General features: G+C 39.6%; 1 protein-coding gene across 9 annotated transcripts in view; it reads left to right on the forward strand.

Moving 5' to 3' along the window:
• The window catches only part of heph (polypyrimidine tract-binding protein 1 heph), a 727,070-nt gene that overhangs the window by 656,572 nt on the left and 48,264 nt on the right, over positions 1 to 22,234 (forward strand). For all 9 annotated transcript variants that reach the window (XM_065219372.1, XM_065219375.1, XM_065219376.1 and 6 more), the window contains one exon: positions 19,909 to 20,001. In XM_065219372.1, coding sequence (XP_065075444.1) covers positions 19,909 to 20,001 — 93 coding nt within the window. The remainder of the gene's footprint in view (positions 1 to 19,908; positions 20,002 to 22,234) is intronic.

The raw sequence follows: 22,234 nt of genomic DNA on the forward strand, positions 1-22,234 counted from the left end.
TACGAAATTTTCTGATCGCCTACGGAATTCCCTGACTTATTCCAAGTCTATTAAACTTCAATAAAGTACCATGAAGTTAAAATAAGTTCCCCCGAACTTTCATGAAGTTCCCTGAAATTAAACAAAGTTCTTTTTAACATCGAATGAAGTTCCACAAACTTGCACAAAGTTCCCGCTTCTAATGAAGTTTTCGCGAATTTTTACAAAGTCCAACGGAGTTTTCTGAAGCTCCAAGAATTTCCCGGAATTTCTCTGAAGTTGCCTGTATTTACGAGGTCGCTGAAGTTTCACGAAGTTCCCTGAAGTTAAAGAAGAATCCAAGCATTTTCCCGAATTTCTAGGGGATTCGCTAAATTTCTACGAAGTTCGCTAAACTTCGCTACAAAGTTCGATGAAGTTCTACAAAATTATCTTCCCTTTGCCCGAAGTTCACTGCAGTTCTACGAACTTTGATGAACTTGCCGTGAAGTTTAACGAAGTTCCCTGAAGTTCAAGAAAAAATTTACAAAGTTCCTCAAATTTCTTATCGTTCTTTATTAAAGAGACTTTCAGACTGTGAGTACTTGGGGCCCCAGAAGGAGGTCCCCGACGAGAAGGTGGATCTCGGAAGGAGGTTTCCCTAATACAGAGTATATTTTCTTCAGAGTAGAGGGTCTACTGAGGGGGGTCATCAAATACTTAGTGGTTCAAACAAGAGTACAAATATGATAGCTGAGTAGTGTCGCAGTTGCTGGCTTAGTTTACATAGTAGTAATGTTGTCGAGGGTTGTCAGTAGTCAGTGTCAATAGCGGGTTGTTGGTGATCGTGTCAGTCCTTGGGGTTAACTGTTAACTGTGTTCTACTGTCATGGTAAGGCTACAAGTGTCGCAAGTTTTCCGGAAATTGGAGGAGCTGCCTATGTTGTGTGTTGCACGTGCGTGCCCGTAACGAAGGCGAGACCATATGACCTGATCTTGTCGACTCGGAGTGTCCTGCCATTTGAAAGTCTTCTCTTTCATCTTCCGAATGAAATAATGCCTTGTGGAAGCCCACTCAAGGTTCCAGGCGTCGTGGATAATGAGCACGACCCAGCGCCTAATGCCAGGACCAGGGACCTGCTTCACAATGACCTCTAATGTCGCAGTGACCCGGTATCCAGTGGAAAACTGTATTCGATGGTGTTTGTTCTTGGATCGCCTGGATCCATGGATGCCTTGGGATCTGGGAGATTCTAAGGCCGAAAGGACACTGGCAGAGTCTGATAAGATGCATATGGGTTTGTTGGCGCTCATAATAACTGCGTGGAGAATGGTCGCACTTTCCACGGCTCTCGGTCAGGGTCTGCGATTCCAAATCCGAATTTTTCTCTAGCTTTAGAGCCGTCCGTGTGTCGGTGGTGGTGGTCATGATACTTAGTCCCTAGAATTTCGGCGACGTAAACGCGCATCTCCGGAGAGTTGTCGCCGGCTTTGAAGTGCCTGGCTACAGAGAAATCGACGCAAAGTGGCTCAGTTCCAATGGACTTCTGACGCTGTTTCTGATGGGCCAGGGTCTCAAGTAGTCTGTTCCCCTCTCTGAGGAGGTAGATCTATTCAGTTCCGGTGGTTTTCTCTAAGAAACTGATTGTCCTCGAAGCTAGTGTTTTTGCCACCTGGTACTGGAATGGTAAAAATCCAAACTCCACGCAAGCCGAGTCTGTGGGGGTAGAAAGGAGCAACCCTGCTACAGTGCGGATGGATTTGTTGTAGGCGGGAGTCAGTCTGGCGATGAAGAGTTCAGCCGCTTGGTCAAAGAGCTCTATCCCATAGACCTCAATTTTTTACGAGATTCGCTTATTTTTTATAAAGTTTGATGAAGTTCTGCAAAGTTTGATGAAGTTCTGCATAGTTATCAGAACTTCTACAAAATTATCTTCCCTTTGCTGAAGTTCACTGAAGTTTTTCGAACTTTGGTGAACTTCTAAAAAATTCGCTAAATTTGAACAAAGTTCCCGTTTCCATGAAGTTTTCTCGCATGTTTACAAAGTTCCCTGAATTTCAACGATGTTTTCTGAAGCTCTATGAATTTCCCCAAATTTCTACGAAGTTTCCTGTATTTCTACGATGAGGTACGCGGAACATTTACGAGGTCCCTAAGTTTTACGAAGTTCCCTGAAGTTAAAGAAAAATCTACGAAGTTCACAAAATTTCTAAGAGCTTCACCTAATTTTTACAAATTTCGATGAAGCTCTACAAAGTTATCTGAACTTCTACGAAATTATCTTCCTTTTGCTGAAGTTAATTTAAGTTCTACGAACTTTGGTGAACTTCTACAAAATTCGCTAAACTTCTACAAAGTTAGCTGAAATTTCGAAAAAAAAATTGCTGCACTTCTAGAAAGTTTCCTGAACTTCTTCAAAGTTTCCTTAAGTTTCACGAAGTTTCATGTTCGGAGGACTTCTACTTCTACTTCTATGAAGTTCCCCAGATTTGGACAAAGTTGCCTGCATTTCTACGACGATGTACGCTGAACATTTACGGAGTCCCTAAAGTTTAACGCAGGTCCCTGAAATTAAAGAAAAATCTACGAAGTTCACCAAATTAGTTCGAGATTCGTTTAATTTATATAAAGATCGTTAAATTTCTACAAAGTTCGATGAAGATCTACAAAGTTATCTGAACTTCTACAAAATTATCTTCATGATTTAAGTTAGCGACTGAAAGTCAATTTTTATTTGTTATATGCGACAGTTAGAAGATACTGAGAGGTTAGCACATATCATCGGCAAGAAACGTGCGTGTGAGAAAAATTGCGAAAAAATCTATGGGCACCGGTGGGATTCGAACCCACAATTCCCATGTATTTGAAAAATCAAGCCTATAGACTGGTCATGGTACAAACTGATGTGGCCACTCCGGATTTCTTTTTATCACCAAAACATACCGTGTGCCATATCGAACTTCATGAATTTGAAATACTAAGCCAATAGATACATACTGAGCTATATAATTTAATGTGGCCACTCCGGAACATCTGGAGTGGGTTCCGTCCAGGCCTCTTTGAGGACAGTTTCATTTTATCGCCAAAAGCTACCGTGCGACATATCAAACTTCATGAATTTGAAAGACTAAGCCAATAGACATAGTCTGGTCTCGGTACGAATTAATGTGGCCACTCCGGAACATCTGGAGCGGGTTCCGCCCATGCCTCTTTAGGGACAATTTCATTTTATCACCAAAATATGCCGTGCGACATATCAAACTTCATGATTTTGAAAGATCAAGCCAATACACAGACTGATCTCCGTACACACTGGTGTGACCACTCTGGAACACTTGGAACAGGTTCCGCCCGGGCATCTTTGGGGACAATTTAATTTTATCGCCAAAAGATGCCGTGTGACGCATCAAACTTCATGAATTTGAAAGATCAAGCCAATACACTGATCTCCGTACTAACTGGTGTGGCCACTCTGGAACACTTGGAACAGGTTCCGTTCGGGGGGACATTTTCTTTTTATCCTTAAAATATTCTTTAAAAAACAATATATTGTCACTTGACATTTGTGGCGCAGAAAAACTAAGAAGTGTTGCCAGAAGATTTCTCAGTTTAAATAAAAAGTTGCAAAGCAATTGGTAAAAAAAAATTTCTTATGAAAGTGAGGAACCAGCCTTTGACTGAAAATCACTTAGATAAAGCAGGTAAAAAGAGTGCCTTACAAAGGGTTAAAGAAAGAAAAACAATTTTTTTAGATGAAGTTTGAGCTCTCCTTAGGTAGGAGAGTTTCAGATATTCTCTTAAAAGAGCTGCTCCAGTTTGGAAAGTTTCGATGCTTTATTTTGATAAAGAAAAAACACCTTACAGAGCAATTGCAAGGATACTAATTTACAGCGTTTTCGCTGTAAACAATACCAACAATGACTATGAATGGATTTTAGGGTCTTTGAATGTGAAGTTCGTATGTACTTTGTATAAGTGTGCCACCCTCAAAAACCTTCTATTCTAAATCGTTCAACCATCACTGCCACTATTTCACACGCAAATTTCAAGCTCCATGTCCCCGAAAATGAAGCAACCAAGGACAAAAACCATAGCACAGTGGTCGGCCCCCTTCACATCTCCGTTTTCACCTACTGTGGAAAACTTTCCCATCTGCTGCGACCACAACGTGATTCAGATCTTCTTCCTCCGACGACGACGACGACGACGACGACTACGTCTTCTGGTGAACCTCCGAAAAAGTCGACCTCCAAAGAGATTCCACTCCACATTCACTACTCAAACAAAAAGACGCCCACTTGCTCCGTCCCATCTGAAGGCTAATAGTTTCTTGAGCAGAAAATATGCACACACAGTACTGTGTCAAACTTTGTCGTGCACTCAGCCGGCGTAAATGGTGTCAACTGGGTTCACGAGCTCTTACGGAAAAAGGGGTTACATACCGTCAATTGCCGATCCCCACCCCCGATCCGATCCTAGCTTGGCATTCTGTGGAAGACGACCAAGACGGTGATGGTCAATAAGAAAGCTTCCGAACTGTTCACTCCCAGTGTAGAGGAACGAAGAGCTCTGCTAGCTAACCTAGTAATTGTCTAAACGATATTGGTTGATGAGCTGAGTGAAGTAATTGTCGGTGTCGTCTTCGTACTTGCGCCTGGCTGGTGGATAATGTCATCATTATCACGGTTCCATCTCGAGAAGATTGTCGGTGTCGCATGCGAGATGATGGTTGGAATGGAAATTTCGACTCTAATGAACAATTCCACACCTAGCCAGACCGTATAATTATCCTTCCCGGTCTGTGGAAAGTTGAGATCGAATCTAACTGAAACAATGCGGCAAATTACTGCTCTTCCCTATCAAAACACGCACTCGGCCGATGAGATCGACTGAAAATTGAGGGAGTTTTCACTCAAAATCGCAAAAATGCTTCGCTTTCCTTCCTCAATCTCTTGATTTTCCTCATATTTGAAAAGTTTTTCCTGGAAAATCGAGGAAAATAACCTACGATTTTGCGAATTTCAGTGAACGAAACTCAAATTTGAGTTGGTTTAATCGACCGTGCAGTTATGATCAGAAACAAGATAGCGAAAATGTGGGAAAAAGTGACCAATTCGATACCTATCGACACACCCAAGTAGAAATTATTATTTATTTGACGTTCAAATACTTACAAGTGACATTTTGAGCTACGGTTCAAGAAGTTCACCAGCTTTGACCAATTAAGTTTAGAATGAAGAAACACTGAAAAAAATCCTCTTCACGAATAAAGACAAACTTTGACGTTTCAATCAATGTGGGGGCCTTCGCCAGCTTGTTCAAATCCAATATTTTTTAAAAAATAATATTTGATTAACATTTAATTCCACCTCCCCTAAGCCTATATTAGTTCTTCATAAAATATTGTCTGTCTTCACAAATGGACCCGCAAGCTAATACCCAAAACGCCCCTCTTCAATCAATCACAGAACAAAAGGGACCATTCCGAAGAGATAGCTTCAAATCAAATTCATTCCCACCTTCCAGCGGGAGAAAAGCAGCACCAGAGACGCTTAGAAGTTGAAGAAATAATCCCTTTGCTCCATTAGAAGAGCTCTACGGAGAGGAGTCAGGGGTGGGGTGGGGGACAGAAATTAGAAAACGGTAAAGCCTGTCTTTGTTTTTGACGAGCTTGTTACACTATAGGCTAGCGGCAAAAAGCGAAGATGACGGCAACAATCATGATGGGGAAACCTTTCTAGGATTACTCGAACTTCAAGAAATTACAGCATTTGAAGACGGGGGGAAAAGTAGGTGGTTGGCCATGGTAGGAATTATAAGAAAATTGCTTTCCTCGGTTACACATATACTCAGTGGAGAGACACCTGTGAGCAGTGGCAGCTGCTGCTGCTGCTGCTGCAGACTGATTGTGGACCGTGTGACGACTCGTGGGAATTTGCGAATGTAAAGCTAATTTCACCAGGGAACAACGTGCTGTTGCGTTCTGTAGTGGAAGTAATCCGTCTTTTGTTTCGACCGATGGAAAGAGGAGCGGGGGAAAACGTATTCGTCGTGAAGGGAATTCGTTGTGTTTGATTCCATTTCGGTGGAAGTGGTGGAGAAATTTGCTTCTGGCAAAACTTTTATAGTTTTTCTAGTTGAACAATTCTATGCCTATTATTTGAAAGAAAAAATCATTTATTGTTAATTTACTTGAATTTATAGTCGATTTGTAAGCTTCGGGGATTAATTCTACCTTTGAAACACCAGGATTGATTCACTTAGAAAATTTTATTCAGATACGGCTTTCTTCAAGACGCTAGAAAAAAACCAAAAAAAAAAATTGAGTGCACAATTCTGCACCTATTTTAAGCGGTTTTTTTAAATTGATAGCAAAATTCTCGAATGAGGAGGTATTTTCAATTTCAATCTAAAATCATAAATAAAGGCGCCGTCTGATTTTTTTCAGGGCTTGGTACTGAATTCTGATGTCTGTGAAAGGGAAATCACTATTTTCTCAAGACTAAAACGCCCCGTTTTCTTATGCAAAATGATGCATGGGCGTACTCAAACGCACGAATTTTTTTTAAAAATAGGGTGACCAGCGAACTGGGAAGTAACCGGACATTTGAAAAGTAGCCGGGAAAACCGGGAAAACATTGAAAGTTGAATAAGAGCTTGAGCTAATTCAAGCAAAAATGTGCTTCTTCAGCTAAAATATTACTTATTTAACTCTAATTATCTTAAACCTATGCAATTCTGTTCAAAATTTTATTTGAGCTTATGCAAAACTCGCGTCAGAAAACCTTTGAAATTCTTATCAAAATACTTTGAAATTCTCTTCTGAATGTTCTTGAAACTTTCTTAAGAATTCATTTACATTTGTCAGCTTTTTTTAAATTAACCTTAGAACACGATTCATTTGGTATCTTTCTTGGAAGTTCCTTAAAGTTTTTTGCTGAATCTCCACTCACTATAGCTTTGAAATTATCCTCAGAAAACCCTTTAAATTCTGTTTATAACTCTCTTGAAATTCTCTTTTAAATCCCCAAACAGTTCTCCTTATAATCATCTAGGATCTCTCCTTACAGCTCCCTTGTAGTTCTTCGAAGCATTCCTCGGGAATTAATCTCAGAATTTTGGGAGTTCTTCTCAGGTTTTGGTAGAAAATTCTTCAAATTATTAGAACCCTGTACAGTTTTCTAAGCCTTTAAAAATGTTCCACTATCTTTTTTCTCAAATCTGGGATTCTGGAAAATTTTCAAAATCTGGAATCTACGATTAAAAAAAAAAGAATATTTTTCTAAGCCCCATGTTGTTGGAAATAAATTCAGTTCTTTTTGTTTTTCTAAATCTAGGATAGATTTTTATAAGTCACAAAAACTTTAAATCTTAGAAATTTTCCTAAAACTTTTTTTTTTTTTAGTATTTCTGTTAAACATTTTCTTGCTCCGAGATCTTTTTACCAAGTTCAAGATTTATAAAACATTTTCTGAATTTATTCTCTCCCTCTAAAATTCGGTGCAATGACAAATTCAGCCCAGTAGCGTTCGGCTATGTGACCTTAAAAAATCCTGGACCCTGATACTTAATAAATTTTGGCGCGAGTCTAAAAAAGTGACTCAAATTGATTCTAAGGACCTCGAAAAAACGTTATTTCAATTTTAATTATTTCGGTTTTACTGAATTTTAACAACCGGGGAAATAATAGGAGTTTTGAAAATTCACTGGTCACCACCCTGAAAAATGAAATAGTTAATCAATTGGTGTTGCTCAATCGGTAGATAAGAGATGTACCGAGAATGGATTGCAGGGATTTCTCGCTAAACTGTTGCGAGATATTCGTGATCAATTGCAAAATTTCGCAAAAAATAGGTGCAGAATTGTGCACCCCATTTTTATGTTTGCTTTTTCCTAGTGTCCTGAACAAAGCTCCTCCTTAATATTGATTTTTAAACGATGCTCAAATGTGCAGCGAACAATTCAATACCTAACCAGAGAATTCAATTCACGATTCGGAGAACAATTGTTTTTTTTTTTCTTATTAAAATACAGATTTGATTTTAGAGCTGCCGTTAAACCACAAAGACAATTTAAGGAGGGGGTACTAACATAACAAACTTAAATCCTATGCACGTAGTTTATCGCCATCCCCTTAATGAAAATACATTTCAACGGATGAATTTATGATCAGATTTATGATCATGAAGAAGCAGTCCCAACTTACAATTGTGGTTTTATGAGGGTTCTGTAGACCATGATTTAGACTTGTAGAATGCGTTAAAACCACGATAAAACTAGCAATGTTACTTGGGGTGACTAATTCGACACTTATAGTATATAGCACAAAAAATGAACGTACAACCTCACCTGAAAAAAATACAAGGAATCGATGGTCCTATCTGGTGCAGATCTCAGTAAGAGGTCCATTTTGCCCAATTATTTCAAAAATACACGATAACAGCCGATAAAATAGTTGAAAAACTGATGGAAATGAACTCAAACACTAACTTTAGTTTCAAATAATTTTGTCAAACAAAAACAGAAATTCGGCTCCGTAAAGCTATCACGAATGAGCCTGGACAAATAAACAAACTATATCAAAAATATTAAAAAAAAAAAAATGATGATGGGATCATCACCAATCGATCCCTTGTATTTTTTACATAGCTTTATGGGTGTCTTGTAGGCCTTCAAACGAGTGTCATCTTATTAAGTACGATTACAAGCCCGTTTTTTCCTACTCTTTGCGGTGGTTGAGTAGTAAGCTAACTGCTTTTTCACCTCAGTGTGTCTGGGTTTAATACCAGCCGAGGTCGTTGGACCCATGTGATAGTGTGTTAGATACGTTCCAGATGTGGAAGTCATCTCGCACTCGATTTCCGTCAGTAATTACTCACCTTAAATTTGGCGTTCAATGTTTGAGTTTCAAAAAAATGGTGTACAATTCTACACCTATTGTTTGGAAAAAGTAATTGAAACGGTTTCAAAAAAATTCTGGAAGATGAAAATTCACACTACCAAAAATATGAACGTTTCTACACCTATCTAGAACGCAAAATTAACGTTTCCAGTCCAAGTTCAGTCCGTAAATTTTTTAATGGAAATGGATTCATGTTCAACTTGAAAACGTGAAATTCGATTCTACTCTCCAAAACATTGCTGAGCCTTATTAGAATGTAAATTTGACTAAATAGGATCAAGGATTTAGTATGTTCATTGATGACTGAATTCAGGATATTAGAGAGACTTTCAGCCGTGGGCTGGTTCGTCTCTGAACATGAATTCAGGATGACAATCAGGTGACATTTAGTGATCCAGATAAAATTCCAGATACCAATTCTACACCTATTTCCATGGCATAAAAAATACTTATCTGTATAATAAGTATCAGCCTGAAGCCCTCCTCCAGCGCTTTTTTCTCTCTAATTCAATGATTCAGACAAACTCACAGAACGCAAAATTAACTTTTCCAGTCCTAGTTCAGTCAGTTACTTTTTTAATGGAAATGAATTCATGTTCAACTTAAACACATGAAATCATTCTTTACTCTCCAAAACAGTGCCTCATTAAAATGAAAATTTTACTATCTGAGAACAATGATTCAGTCTGTTCATTGGTGACTGAATTCAGAATGACAATCAAGTTCAGATACCAATTCTACACCTATTTCCATGGCATAAAAAATACTTATCTGCATACTAAGTATCAGCCTGAAGCCCTCATCCAGCGCTTCTTTTTTTTCTAATTCAATAATGCACTCACATTCCGATAAGAGCTGAAGTTTGCAAAATTGTCGCACTAAGATCTGGGATAACCTGGGGGGAACGAACCCCTTTCAAATCACTCATAGTTAAAACTTTAATCACCGATTGCTACAATAATAAGATGAATCCTCCTTGATGACTAAATTCAGGTTGACAATCAAGGGACATTGAGTGATCCAGATAAAATTCAAGGTACCAATTCTACACCTATTTCCATGGTATAAAAAATACTTATCTGTTTAATAAATATCCGCCTAAAGTCCTCATCCAACGCACTTGCAGAACACAAAATTAACTTTTCCAGTCCTAGTTCAGTCAGTTACTATTTTTAATGGAAATGAATTCATGTTCAACTTAAACACATGAAATCACACTCTACTCTCCAAAACAGTGCTGTGCCTCATTAAAATGAAAAATTTACCAAATGAGAACAAGGATTCAGTCTGTTCATTGGTGACTGAATTCAGAATGACAATCAAGTGATATTAAGTGATTCTGAATATATGTATGAATTTCAGATACCAATTCTACACCTATTTCCATGCTACAAAAAATACTTATCTGCATACTAAGTATCATCCTGAAGCCCTCATCCAGCGCTTCTTTTTTTTCTAATTCAATAATGCAGACACACTCACACTCACAATCCGACCAAAGCTTAAGTTTGGAAAATTGTCGCAGTAAGATCTGGGATCAGAACCCCTTTCCATTCACTCAAAGTTGGTAGAACTTTAATCACCGATTGCTACAATAAGAAGGTGAATCCTTACTTCGCTCCGGCAGCAGCATGCGATTAAATCCATTCCGTCTCAGAACTGAACCCCCAACTCACATGATAAGAACCACCCCCCCAACAGTGAATCGAAGAGTGCAGCCCAAGCAACAGCTCTCAATCTTATTAAAATCTGCTGGGTTTTCCTTTGACCCGGAGAAGATAAAAGTATGTGGCCAAAGCGAAGCAAGCAGCGGAAAAAGAAGAACTAGAGATTCTCTATTTACGTTTCAAGTCGTTTACCGAACTTACTTGGCGACGACGACGACGACCATCGATGGGCGAAATGAAAATTGTGTCTGTCTGTCTGTCGGTCTTTCTGTAGATGCGTTGTTGGTGGATGCTGTGAAAGATTTCAGTTCCAGGTGCTCTTTTTCAAACCATCCCGATCGGAAGTTGGGCTCTGGAGAAATTACCAAAAATCGTAACCCGACACACGGCACCGTAAAGCATCAATCTTGAGCATTAAGATAATATTTTTTTGATTTGTTTAAACTCAATTTTCCCACGACTGTGAGATACGACCTTCGGAGAAAGCCAGCTAGATTCCTTTTGTACAAATTATTGATTCTCAATCCTTTTATCATCGAACCAATAGTACGTACAGCTCAGCTCCCCCCATTTTTTTTTTCCAAAACGAAAGGATAGATCTTCTTTTTCGGTTCGGTCTGCGCTTTGAAAGGGTAGGAAAAAATAATAAATGTAATACGGCGTCGCCGTCGTCGTCATCGGCAATAGAAATAAAAATTCTACCATCTTTTCAATACGTCTCCACGTATAAATGGTTCAACACTGTTCGAGTTTGAGGTTATGGAACAGAACGAAGGGTGGAACGGGGTTTCGAAGCTCAACTATGAAGGAGTAAAAGAAGAAGCCCCCGTTTACAACAGAAATGCGGGGAGGCTGAAGGTAACAAAAAATACGATGATTGAGGTTAGGATGCCGTGCATCTTTCTTCTGCTCGCCGAACATACACACACACACAGAGATAGAGAGACACATGTGAAAAGTGCAAACATCACATAACTTGCTCTAAGAACGAACGGCTGGCGAACGTGGCTTAGAGCTCGAGCTAGGGCTTCTTTCTTCTTCTATTGTGTGTGCACTGGCTGACGAAGGAAAACGGAAGGATTTAAAGTGCTAACAGGTAACTTCCGGTTGTGTGCCGTTCGAGAACGGGACCGAAGCATGTGTAGTGCAGTTTTATAGCGTGGATTTTCCACCGACTGGCAATTTCTGAGAGGTTAATAGCGAAGAGGATATGTGACTTTTTGCGCTGTCTGGATGCCGCTCACCTGGGAATTTTGCAAAATTTTGATGACTTTCTAATCTTGTAGCAAAATTTGAGCAAAAATAACCAGTTTTGGTTGGTTTTGTTGAACAATTCTACACCTATCCGGATGCTTCGGCAGGTTTCAGAAATCCTGTTTGGCAAAGAGTTTTACAAATGGCAGTTTTATTTAAATCGTATTTTCAATTGTCTTTTCAATTAATATATTCAATGGAGAGAAAAGGAGTGAACAATTCCACCCCTAGCCTTAACGTGAAGTTTCAACAGTCATATTCAAAAGAGTGATTGACGATCACATAAAGTAGGGCTTTGTTCAAGACGCTAGAAAAAAATTATAAAAAATTAGGTGCACAGTTCTGCACCTATTTTTAGCGGTATTTTGCAATTTGATCGCGAATACTTCCAATCATTTCTCGGTACATAATTTATCTACCGATTGATCAAAAATAAACTGACTAAATAACTAAACTAAGAAAACAGGGCGTTTCTGTGATGGAGAGAATGTAATTTCCCTTTCACAGATTTCAGAATTCAATACCTAGCACTGAAACAACCGGATGGGATCTCTATTTATGCTTTTTGATTCGAATTGTAAGTCCCTCCTTTTTTGCAAACGCGACACGATAAATAAATTCTAAGCCCCGCCCCATTCACACCGAAGTAAAACATCCGCAATACTTCGAATGATTATTGCATTGCTCGAGCCCTTCAACAATATACTTTCGAATTTCGGATGATTGCCTTATGGTTGAATTCGTCATCAGTTGATGAGCATCCATATGACTGTCATCCAAATATAGGATGACATTTATTAGAAATATGACTGTAGACTTGGAAATTATTTACATTAGATTCGAAATACGATTTTTATTTCCATTTTGAATAGCCATGAACAGCCATTCCATCATAGATTCAAAAATCGTTAGTTGATAGAGAAAACTTCCTCCACCACGAAATAGACAGTCTTCGGTTTCCACGCTTTACCAATGTTCGCTCAACCTCTCAATGCGATGACTATGTTTTTCAGCTCAGATCAGCAAATGACGCTCGATAGAATTATTTGCATCATCGTTCTGGATGATTTGCGTTATGGGGCTGACCCAATACCATATGCGTTTCAATTTGGGATGACAATCATTCTACAGAGAGCATTACGTATTTCAACTGAGGTCCGTTCGGTTCTCGTATCAATTTTCATTCTGCATTCAAGAGGGGAGCATTAATTACAAACCAACCGTCATCCGGTTGCAGCTATCATTCGAAATAGCGATTTCGATGTTTCGATTTGAATGGTCTGTGCATTTATTCGAACAGAGAATAATGTTTTGGTACAGTGTAACGGGATTTCCCGCCGCATTATGAATGGACGGGGCTTAGAAATTATGTTTTGTGCCGAGAATGTAAAAAAGGAAGGAATTTATCCTTTTAATTCTACTATCGACGTAAAAGGTTTACAATTATTCTACTAAAGCGCTCATCAATCAATTTAGGAAGGACTTACATTTCGAATCTAAAAGCATAAATGGAAGTACCGTCTGGTTGTTTCAGTGCTAGGTACTGAATTCTGAAGTCTGTGAAAGGGAAAGCACATTTTTTTCACCACAGAAACGACCCGTTTTCGTATGGAAAATAATGTATGTGCGTCCACAAAACGCATGCTATCTAAAAAAAACTATATTCAGTCAATTCTGTTTTGCTGAATCGATCGATGTACGGAGAATTGATTAGAAGGATTTATCGCTCAAATGTTTTGCAAAATTTTGCAAAAAATAGGTGCAGAATTGTGCACCTATTTTTTTTTAAAGCGTCCTGAACAAAACCCTACATTAGATACAGAGGGATAGTGAAAATTTTGAATCAGCATGTATTCCTTGGAAAAATGTTGAACAATTCTACATCTATCCTGGACTCAAATACACTATTAATCAACCAAAATAGTGATATAATTAAACCATTGATTGTTTGGAGAAAAGTGTTATTTTTTTATTAAGAATATTCTAAAAAATTTAATTGGAATGATTTGTAATAGCTTAATTCTTCATTCACATAGATTCTCAAGTGAACAATTCGACACCTATTTTTTAAATAAATTTTGACGTTAAACATTTTAACACACGATCTTATCTCAACTCACTTGAGTTTTGGGGCTGGACGTTTGGGCAGTTATTTAGAAAAAAATGGCGAACAATTCTATACCTATCCATAATCCAGATTCAGAGAGCAAAAACGTTCTGTTCTTGAGTAAAAAATCGGAACTAAATCAACTGGCATGAGATTTAATTCGATTTTTTTTAAATCACTTCTTCTTCTTCTTCGCTTTTCAAGCTTATTGCATATCGCATATTAGCTTATTGCGTGCTCTCAACTTAGTGTTCTAGATGCACTTCCACAGTTATTAATTGAGCGCTTTCGATGCCTGTACCATTTTTGCATTAGTATAATTGTGTGGCAAGTGCAGTCATACTTCTATGTCCAGGGAAGTCGAGAAATTTTTCAACCCGAAAAATTCCTAGACCGGACCGGGAATCGAACCCAGCCACCTCCAGCATGGTCTTGCTTTGTAACTGAGCCTTTACCGACTGAGCTAAGAGAGGCCACTTTTGTTCCCTACCAATAATTCGTCAGTGTTGAATCTAATCATTCAATGCTTTAATTTTTGGATGATGTCTCTAAATTATCGCTGCATTGATTTTTGCTAACTCAACCTGGAAGTCCTTCTGAACATACCTCTAAAGTGGTTTGAAATTACTCTGGAAGTCTTTTGAATCAACTGAGCACTGAATCCTGAAACTCTGACGACCGTTCAGGACAGCTTTGCTTGGTCAGAGCCACGAGAAACTTTTAAAATCTGCCATAAAAAGTTCTCTGAATTTCGTCAAGAAGTTCTTCCGTATTTCCCACAGAATTCCTCAAAACTTTCTCTTTCAATTTAGTCTGAACATTTTATGGAAGCAATCGAAAGGCCTTCGAATTTTTCTTGGAATAACTTGAGAAGTCTTCTGTACTTACTTTGCCCTTTTAACTGTGTTTAGAGCACTACCTGCTTCATTTAGTAGCTCTTGTGGAAGCCCACCATCTTCTTTAAATCTTTTAAATTTTCTCAGAACAAATGACTCCCCATGGACACTGAAATGACCTAGAATGGAAGATTGTCCACCCAAAATCTTCAGAATAAATTTTTTTAAAGGGTATCAAATCAAGTTGCCGGTCATAGATTCGGTGAGCTTCAACCTTAAGGGTGAGGATGAACTTCAAAGAGGGGCAACCCCGGCGTAGTGGTTAGCTTCTATACCTCTCACGCCAAAGTCACGAGTTCAAATATCACCCCCGGACAAACTATATAATTAAAAGAAAAATCCTTCAAAGACAGGTTTGAGCGACTTCGAAGGCGCGGTTTCCATTGGACTTCCAGACACGTAAAAAGCAGTTTGTGGTGGACAATAATTTCTAATCCATATCCAGAATTCTTCTAACGCCGGCCGGGATAGCTCGAGGCGAATCTGAAAGTCATCTGAATCCCTTTGGGACGGTTTTTCGGAACTTCGAGACTGGATCTGGAGACTTCTGAATTTGGATATCTACCGAATCTAGTGCATTTCGGTGATTTGTGGATTTCAACCGTGAATCCAAGCGGGAGACGTTAAGGGCGGGTCTTATGTACTACCAAAACAGTTGCCTGGAGTATTTGCAGAATTGCAGAACACAGCTCCGGGAACATTACAAGATTTATCGAGGTTTTAAAGCACTCCTCAAGGTCTTCAAGAGCATTATAAAACCAGAATTGTTGCTTGGAGGGAATGGGAGAGTTTGTGGATTGAAGTTTTTGAAGTTGTCCTTCAAATTATCCCTGGACTAGACTTCAACCGAAGACAATCTAGCTGCATTTGAACTGCTCTGGAATGCCCTAAAGTTTTACCAGTAAAATATGCAGAAGTTGGTTTCAAAGATTACCAAATTGTCCCTTCCATCGGGGTTCTCGGTACTTGTCATGGAAGATCTCTAGACTCATTTTTGGAATCCTGACAATTCTCGCTGAAACCAGCATGTTTTAAGTCCTACGAACTTTCCCCAAAAGGAGTATTATTTCTCTGGTAGGTTTCTCCGAAGGTTCTCTGGACTTATACCGAAGATCTTCCTGACCTGTTCTGAAACGTACTTCGACTGACCAGCACAACTCCGCGCTTCTCATGGTAGAACTTGTTTGGCATCCTTTGAGTCCCGAAGACTGCACCTTTAATAACCTCTTGACATGAGGTCCTCCCGAACTCTCTTCATTACCCTGTAGATTTGTTATTTAAGCCCACTGAACTTGGCGTGGCAGTGTTTTTCGTCGGATTGTTTGTTTCGCAGCTTTCTGGTTATCGATGGGGTTATTCAGATACCAACCCCTCCCGTCTCCTTTCGATCATCAGCATGTACTTATCTCGTGACGTTGAGTGCTCCTAAATTGGGCTCGCACTCGAGCTCTTCTGGAAATAGGTTTTTTAACACCATGCGAGCTTTTCCCCAAGGTCAGTAGGATTAGTGTTTGAGATCCAACGAAGGCTTTCTGGACCTATTAAGGAAATTCTTTAGGCCAACGCTGGCGTTAGATCGGTATTCTACTGGATTAGCACGTGCAAGAAGAATACGAAGAAGATGAGTTCCTTAAAAACACCAGAACGGTCACAAAACACCAAAATAGCTTTAAAATGCCACAACTGCATTAAAATTCTGAGATTGTCCAGAACCTTATAAAGAGCAGTTCCATGCCAAATGACAAATCGGAAAATCTGGACCTTCTCCGATTTGCATGAAACTTTGCATAATTTTTTGTTATGGGAAATAATTCCTATTTTTGCTAAAATTCGGGCATTTTAGATCGACATTATTTTCCTCTACAACTTTGTGTCAGACGTAATTTCGATCAGAAATGCCGTTTATCTTGCTGATAAATTTTAAGGACGCCATTTTGAAAAATTTTCAAGATCCAAAATGCCGAATTTTAGTAAAAATGTGAATCATTGATTAACAAACAATTACGCAAAGTTTCAAGCAAATCGGAGAAGGTCGATTCAAAGAAAAAAAATTTACTCGATTCCGTGGAATTACCATGAATTTTCTAGTTTTACTTATATTCAACCTCAATTGCTTATACTTCAACCTCAAATTAGAGAATGCAAATAGTCATTCAAGTGTAAAGCGGCATCATTTGAATCCTTAGCTGCAATTAATAACACAGTATGATCTACAAAAAGATTGGCGTCGCAAATCGTAAAACACGTCGCAAGTCATTAATATACATAATAAATAAAAGGGGCTCTAATACACTTCCCTGGGGCACTCCGAGATTATTCCCCGCGGGACTGGGAATAGAATCTTTAAAAACAGTCCGTTGAGTTCTGTCACACAAATAGCTTTTAAACCATTTATGTGCAGCGCTCGTAGCTCCAAAGCGCTTGATTGATCGTAGCAATAAGGGCCTAGAAATTGTTTCATCAGCGCGTTTTAGACTCAAAAATCTTAATTATATTTCCACTTTGCTAATACCAAATTTAACGCATTTTCACAAGAATGACCTTCCCGATACCCCGATTTTTCTGGTATCAACATTTAAGTACTTCAACAGCTCTAAAATTTCCTCTAATGTGTGCAACACGTTGCTGGGACGAAACTCTGCGGACTCAATACCGATTTATCACATTGAAATCAGTACGTTTATCCACGATCATAAGCAACAAAATGTCCCATTCTTGACATTTCTTCACAGAAGGAAGTGCCAATTTCCAATATTTCCGCTCCAATCCCATCGGCGACGACAAATGTGACATTTCGATTTTCGAACCCCGGCTGCAATGACAAATATGGCAATGGATTTATTTTTATTTATGATGTACTTACTTTCGTCGTCGTCGTCGTCGTCGTCGTCTTTGGGTGTGGAAAAAAGAGGAAGTCATCCTCAAGAAAAACGTATTGTCCACCTCCGTTCGCCATCGAAGATCGAAGGAATTCGATTGTGTTCTCGTGTGTGTGTGTGTGTGTGTGGTGGGGGGCAAGTCAATATTTATTCGCTCTCCCCTCGGACCGAGGGGGTCGGTCACCGTTGTTGTTGTTGTTGTTGCTGCTGTTGTAGAATAGAAATGTGACAAAGGGATGAGGATTATTTACGATTTGGAAGGAATTTTTCAAGCCATTTCCTGCCGAGTGCCTTTGACCTGGAGTTGAAGTTGCTGCAAGCGGGGATGGACTTCCGGAAGGGAAACTGCTTAATTAGTGCAAATTATACAACCCCTTCCCGGTCGGTGTATCGTTTTCGGGTGCACAGTTCAAACGGGAGAAAGTTGTGCAATCTGCTTAGAAATGTATCTTGCTCTTCGTTCTTTGAGGTGGTAGTTGGGCGCTACCAGGAAGAAGCTCAATTTTGAAAGGGAAAAGTTTTGGTTTCGGTCTTTGTAAGATGCTGAAGTATATCTTAAGAGGAACGAACAAGTTTTACGTCTTCCAACTTATGGTTTCATTAGAATGCACTTAGTTCGATTTATTGTGTGCTTTGAGTGACATTTTCTGACTTGCAATTGAAATTCATTTGACGTGAAGTGTCACCTGACATGGCCCGATCTTCCATCGACATTGCATAACAATTTCGGGAAAGCACAATGTCACACGCTGCGGACATTTTCCAACTAAAAATCTGACGAGAAAACCGCAACAATTGCCACACCACCTAAAAAGCCCGGGCAGAACTTTCCAGTCTTTGTTCCAAACTGTCACACGGCTCGTCTTTTATCGCAGCGTGGACAACAAGCCAAGCGCCTAAAAGGTAGGCAAACCGCAACCCACCGGCACCCTGTGAGCGCATTTTCCCATCGTCACACGGCCGTTGCGGTTTGTCATCTCATTCGCACATTTTTCCCATGAAGTCTCTCGTGGTGGGCGCGCGGACGAAAGAGGGCACTAGGAGTGAGTAAAAAAAATATACAACCAGACCAACCAGAGAAAAGGCACATTTTCATTGTTGCCGTGGCACACCAACGAAACCAACAACCACCACCACCATTCCTGAGGACGTCCATGGCCTGCCGAGGGAAATTGTGGGGGGAAAAAGCGCTTTGTTACATGGAAATTCCTTGAAAGTGGTCTCCCGCACGGCCGATGAGCGTGACTCAGTAACCGAGTCGAACTCTACTCAAAATTGCAAGAAGTGGGTTACTGGATTTTCCTCATATTCAAAAAGTTTTTCCTGGAAAATCGAGGAAAGTTTTACTCATTCACTGAGTAACCCCACTTTTTTGTTTCCATTTTGGAGTCAAATTTGACTGAATGTTGAGTAACTCGCGTTGGCCGTGCACCGTAGAGAGTTGAAAATTGACGCGCGCAAAAAAAAAGAAAAAGAAAAACTTTGATAAGCGACTCTCGTAGCGCGAGCTCGGTGTGGTTTGAGTCCGGGCTATTAATAATTTAGCAAATGCGACGACGAAGAATCCACCCCGTCGCGGGAATTACTACTGCACGTAACTATACTGCTTTTATTATCCTTGCTGTTACACTTATTTTCTGCCCCAGAGAGAGAGAGAGAGAGTGAGAAGTTCGTAGTTTTTAAGGCGACGAAGACGGCGACAGTGTTTCAAACTGTGGCGCGCGGATCAACACAGACTGAAGCTGCGACTCGAACAACTGTGTGCTGTAGAATAAAAAAAAAACAAAGTTTCCTCATATCACCAGGGGAGGATCTCCCAATCCACGGCATACTCACACTGGGACAGGGGGATGGGATAGGGTGGTTTGTGTGTTGGGCAGATTGCACAAATTGTTGTTGGTTTTTGCTGTTTTGATGGGGATGGTAAATGGTGACGGTCACGAAGTGTGGGCGAGAGGTGGTGAATGAACGAGCGGTTAAGGACTAAGCTTAGCGATTTGTTTTCTCTCTTCCTCGGTTCTGTTGAACTTTTGTTTGGCTTATTTTGGGCGTATTTTGCGAGTGTGTGTGTGTGTGTGTTTGGTTTTATATTTAGTTAGTTTTTAAAACGTTGACAAACTATTCCGGACAATAATGCTAATTAATCCTTTTCTGTCGTTTTTTTTTCTGTTTGTCTCTTGAACTTCAACACACGCCGAACGAATCAACCAACCAACCAACCAACCAACCGACTAATCCACACAGGGGTGTATGGTGATGTACAACGTGTAAAGATACTCTACAACAAGAAGGATTCAGCACTCATCCAGATGGCTGAACCCCACCAAGCGTATTTGGGTAAGTAGAAAATGGTGCTAGTCGGTTTTTTGCCACGAAAAAATTACGAAAGAAATGATTTTATGAAAATGGGTGAACAATGCTACACCTATCTTGGTTATGCATTTTAATAATTCTATTTGAGAAACGGTCAATTGACATCTTGAAGTAAGTTCCACAAAACCAAAACTCAAACCCAGAGGGACTTCATTCTTTGTTTGCAATTCGATACCTATTTAAAGCTGAAAAAAAAATCAATTCTACTTAGATCGCAGTAGGCCGCGCTTGAAAACTGACGTGTTTTACTTTTGCTGCGTATTTTTCGTCAGCGAATTAAACATTTTTTGCTTTAAATTTGTTAAATTGTGTGCTGAAATTTAGTTTCAAGTGTTCATAAAGTTGTCATTTAGTGATATATCGTGTTTTGCCTTGAGTGACTCGATTGAGCTTTAATCTAACCTCCATAATCTACGACGCAGCTTCAGTTCCATTGTTCGGTGTCGGTTTTCATTGCCTCCCGGGGGCCCGTTTTTCCGAGTTTGGATGCCACACTTTTGGCGTGTAGTTCTTTTGAGAGAGGAGCCTCCCTTAGCTCAATCGTTAAAGGCGCAGCTACAAAGCAAGACCATGCTGGAGTGCAAGTGGCTGGGTTTAATTCCCGGTCCGGGTTAGGAATTTTTCGGGTTGGAAAATTTCTCGACTTCCCTGGGCATAGAAGTATGACTGGACTTGCCACACAATTATACCAATGCAAAAATGGTACAGGCATTGAAAGCTCTCAATAACTGTGGAAGTGCATTTAGAACACTAAGTTGAGAGCACGCAATAAACTAATATGCGATATGCAATAAGCTTGAAATGCGAAGATGAAGAAGAAGAAGATCTATTGAGAGATTCGTCACCGTGGGCGAGTTTGGACTCGGACCGGCTAATGAATTAGCCCGGGAACGTGCTGATAATGTGTCCGTCGCGAGATTTGGTGGTTATTTGGTGGCCGATGTTGCCGTGAATCAGCAAATTTCCCGGTTGCAAAAGTGCTCGGCTGCTGGTCTCTCGCCGGTGCGTGTCGGAGATTGCGAGCTGGATACGCCCAAGACTGGACGGGTGGTAGTTGGAAACCGCGAACTGTTACTGGGGCAAGCACTAGATGCGAACCTCCTCCCAAATGTGCATAACGAAATGAGATGCAAAGCTTAGAGAAAATCTAAACTATGGAATCCATGAATTGGAGGATCAAATTAACATGGTGAGACCAGTCCAAATACTTTTTACTATTTAAAAAAAAAACAAACTAATACGTGCCAGGATTCAAAAGAACATGTTGAAACTGGAAGTGTGTGTGTGTGTGTAAAAGTAATATCCAATTGATAGAGGTAAAACCCAAATTGATCCACTGGGCAGGTGAATAGAACCTTTGTTACCCAGTATAATCTCGTTTTTGATATTATCCAGACATATACAGTATGCAAAAAAAAGTTTATCCACCCCCCTACCAATTAACATTTTTTTTTTTATTTTTCTGGTGAAAATCAGTTTAATTTTATGAGTGTTCCTCCATGATTTATCAATTTATGTTTATTTATCACATTGCCATTGAAAATACGGCGTTTATATCTTTTCTTGAGATTTCATGTGATAAATTATGAAAAATGGTAAAAAATTACGCAAAAAAAGTTTATCCACCCCCAAACGGATATTATGATTTGAGTGTGTTTTACAGAGTTTTAGTGTGTATTCTGCAATTTTATCGAATGTAAACATTGTGTCTATCTGTCATTTAGTGCTCTTGAAGTTTTCGTGATCAAAATTTCAGGTTTGTGTTCAAAATTGGAAGTTATTTGTTTTAAAATGCCCAAAAAAGACCAAATTTCGATCAGTATCCGAAATTTGATTATTGAACATCACAAAACTGGCAAAAGCTACCGTGATACTGCCGATATTGTCCAGCTTCACAAAGCTACGGTCGCTAGAATTGTGTAGATGTACAAAAAGCGTGGTTCTATCTCACCAGCTAAGCGATCGGGGCGTCCTTCAAAGACAACTGGCCGAATTGACCGAGCTATCGTGAAGAAGGCGGAGCTGGACCGGGGACTATCAGCTCCGAAAATTGCGAAACAGATTGAAAGCGAGTTTTACATTCAACTGACATCACAATCCGTACGAAATCGTCTTCATAACAAAAGTCTTAAGGGCAGAGTAGCTCTTAAGAAGCCATGGTTGTCCGCAATATATATCAAAAAAAGATTGCAGTGGG

Source organism: Ochlerotatus camptorhynchus, unplaced genomic scaffold, assembly GCF_037179485.1.
Source record: "Ochlerotatus camptorhynchus isolate MF236.1 unplaced genomic scaffold, CSIRO-AGI_Acam_v1.1 ptg000103l, whole genome shotgun sequence".
Classification (NCBI taxonomy): domain Eukaryota; kingdom Metazoa; phylum Arthropoda; class Insecta; order Diptera; family Culicidae; genus Ochlerotatus; species Ochlerotatus camptorhynchus.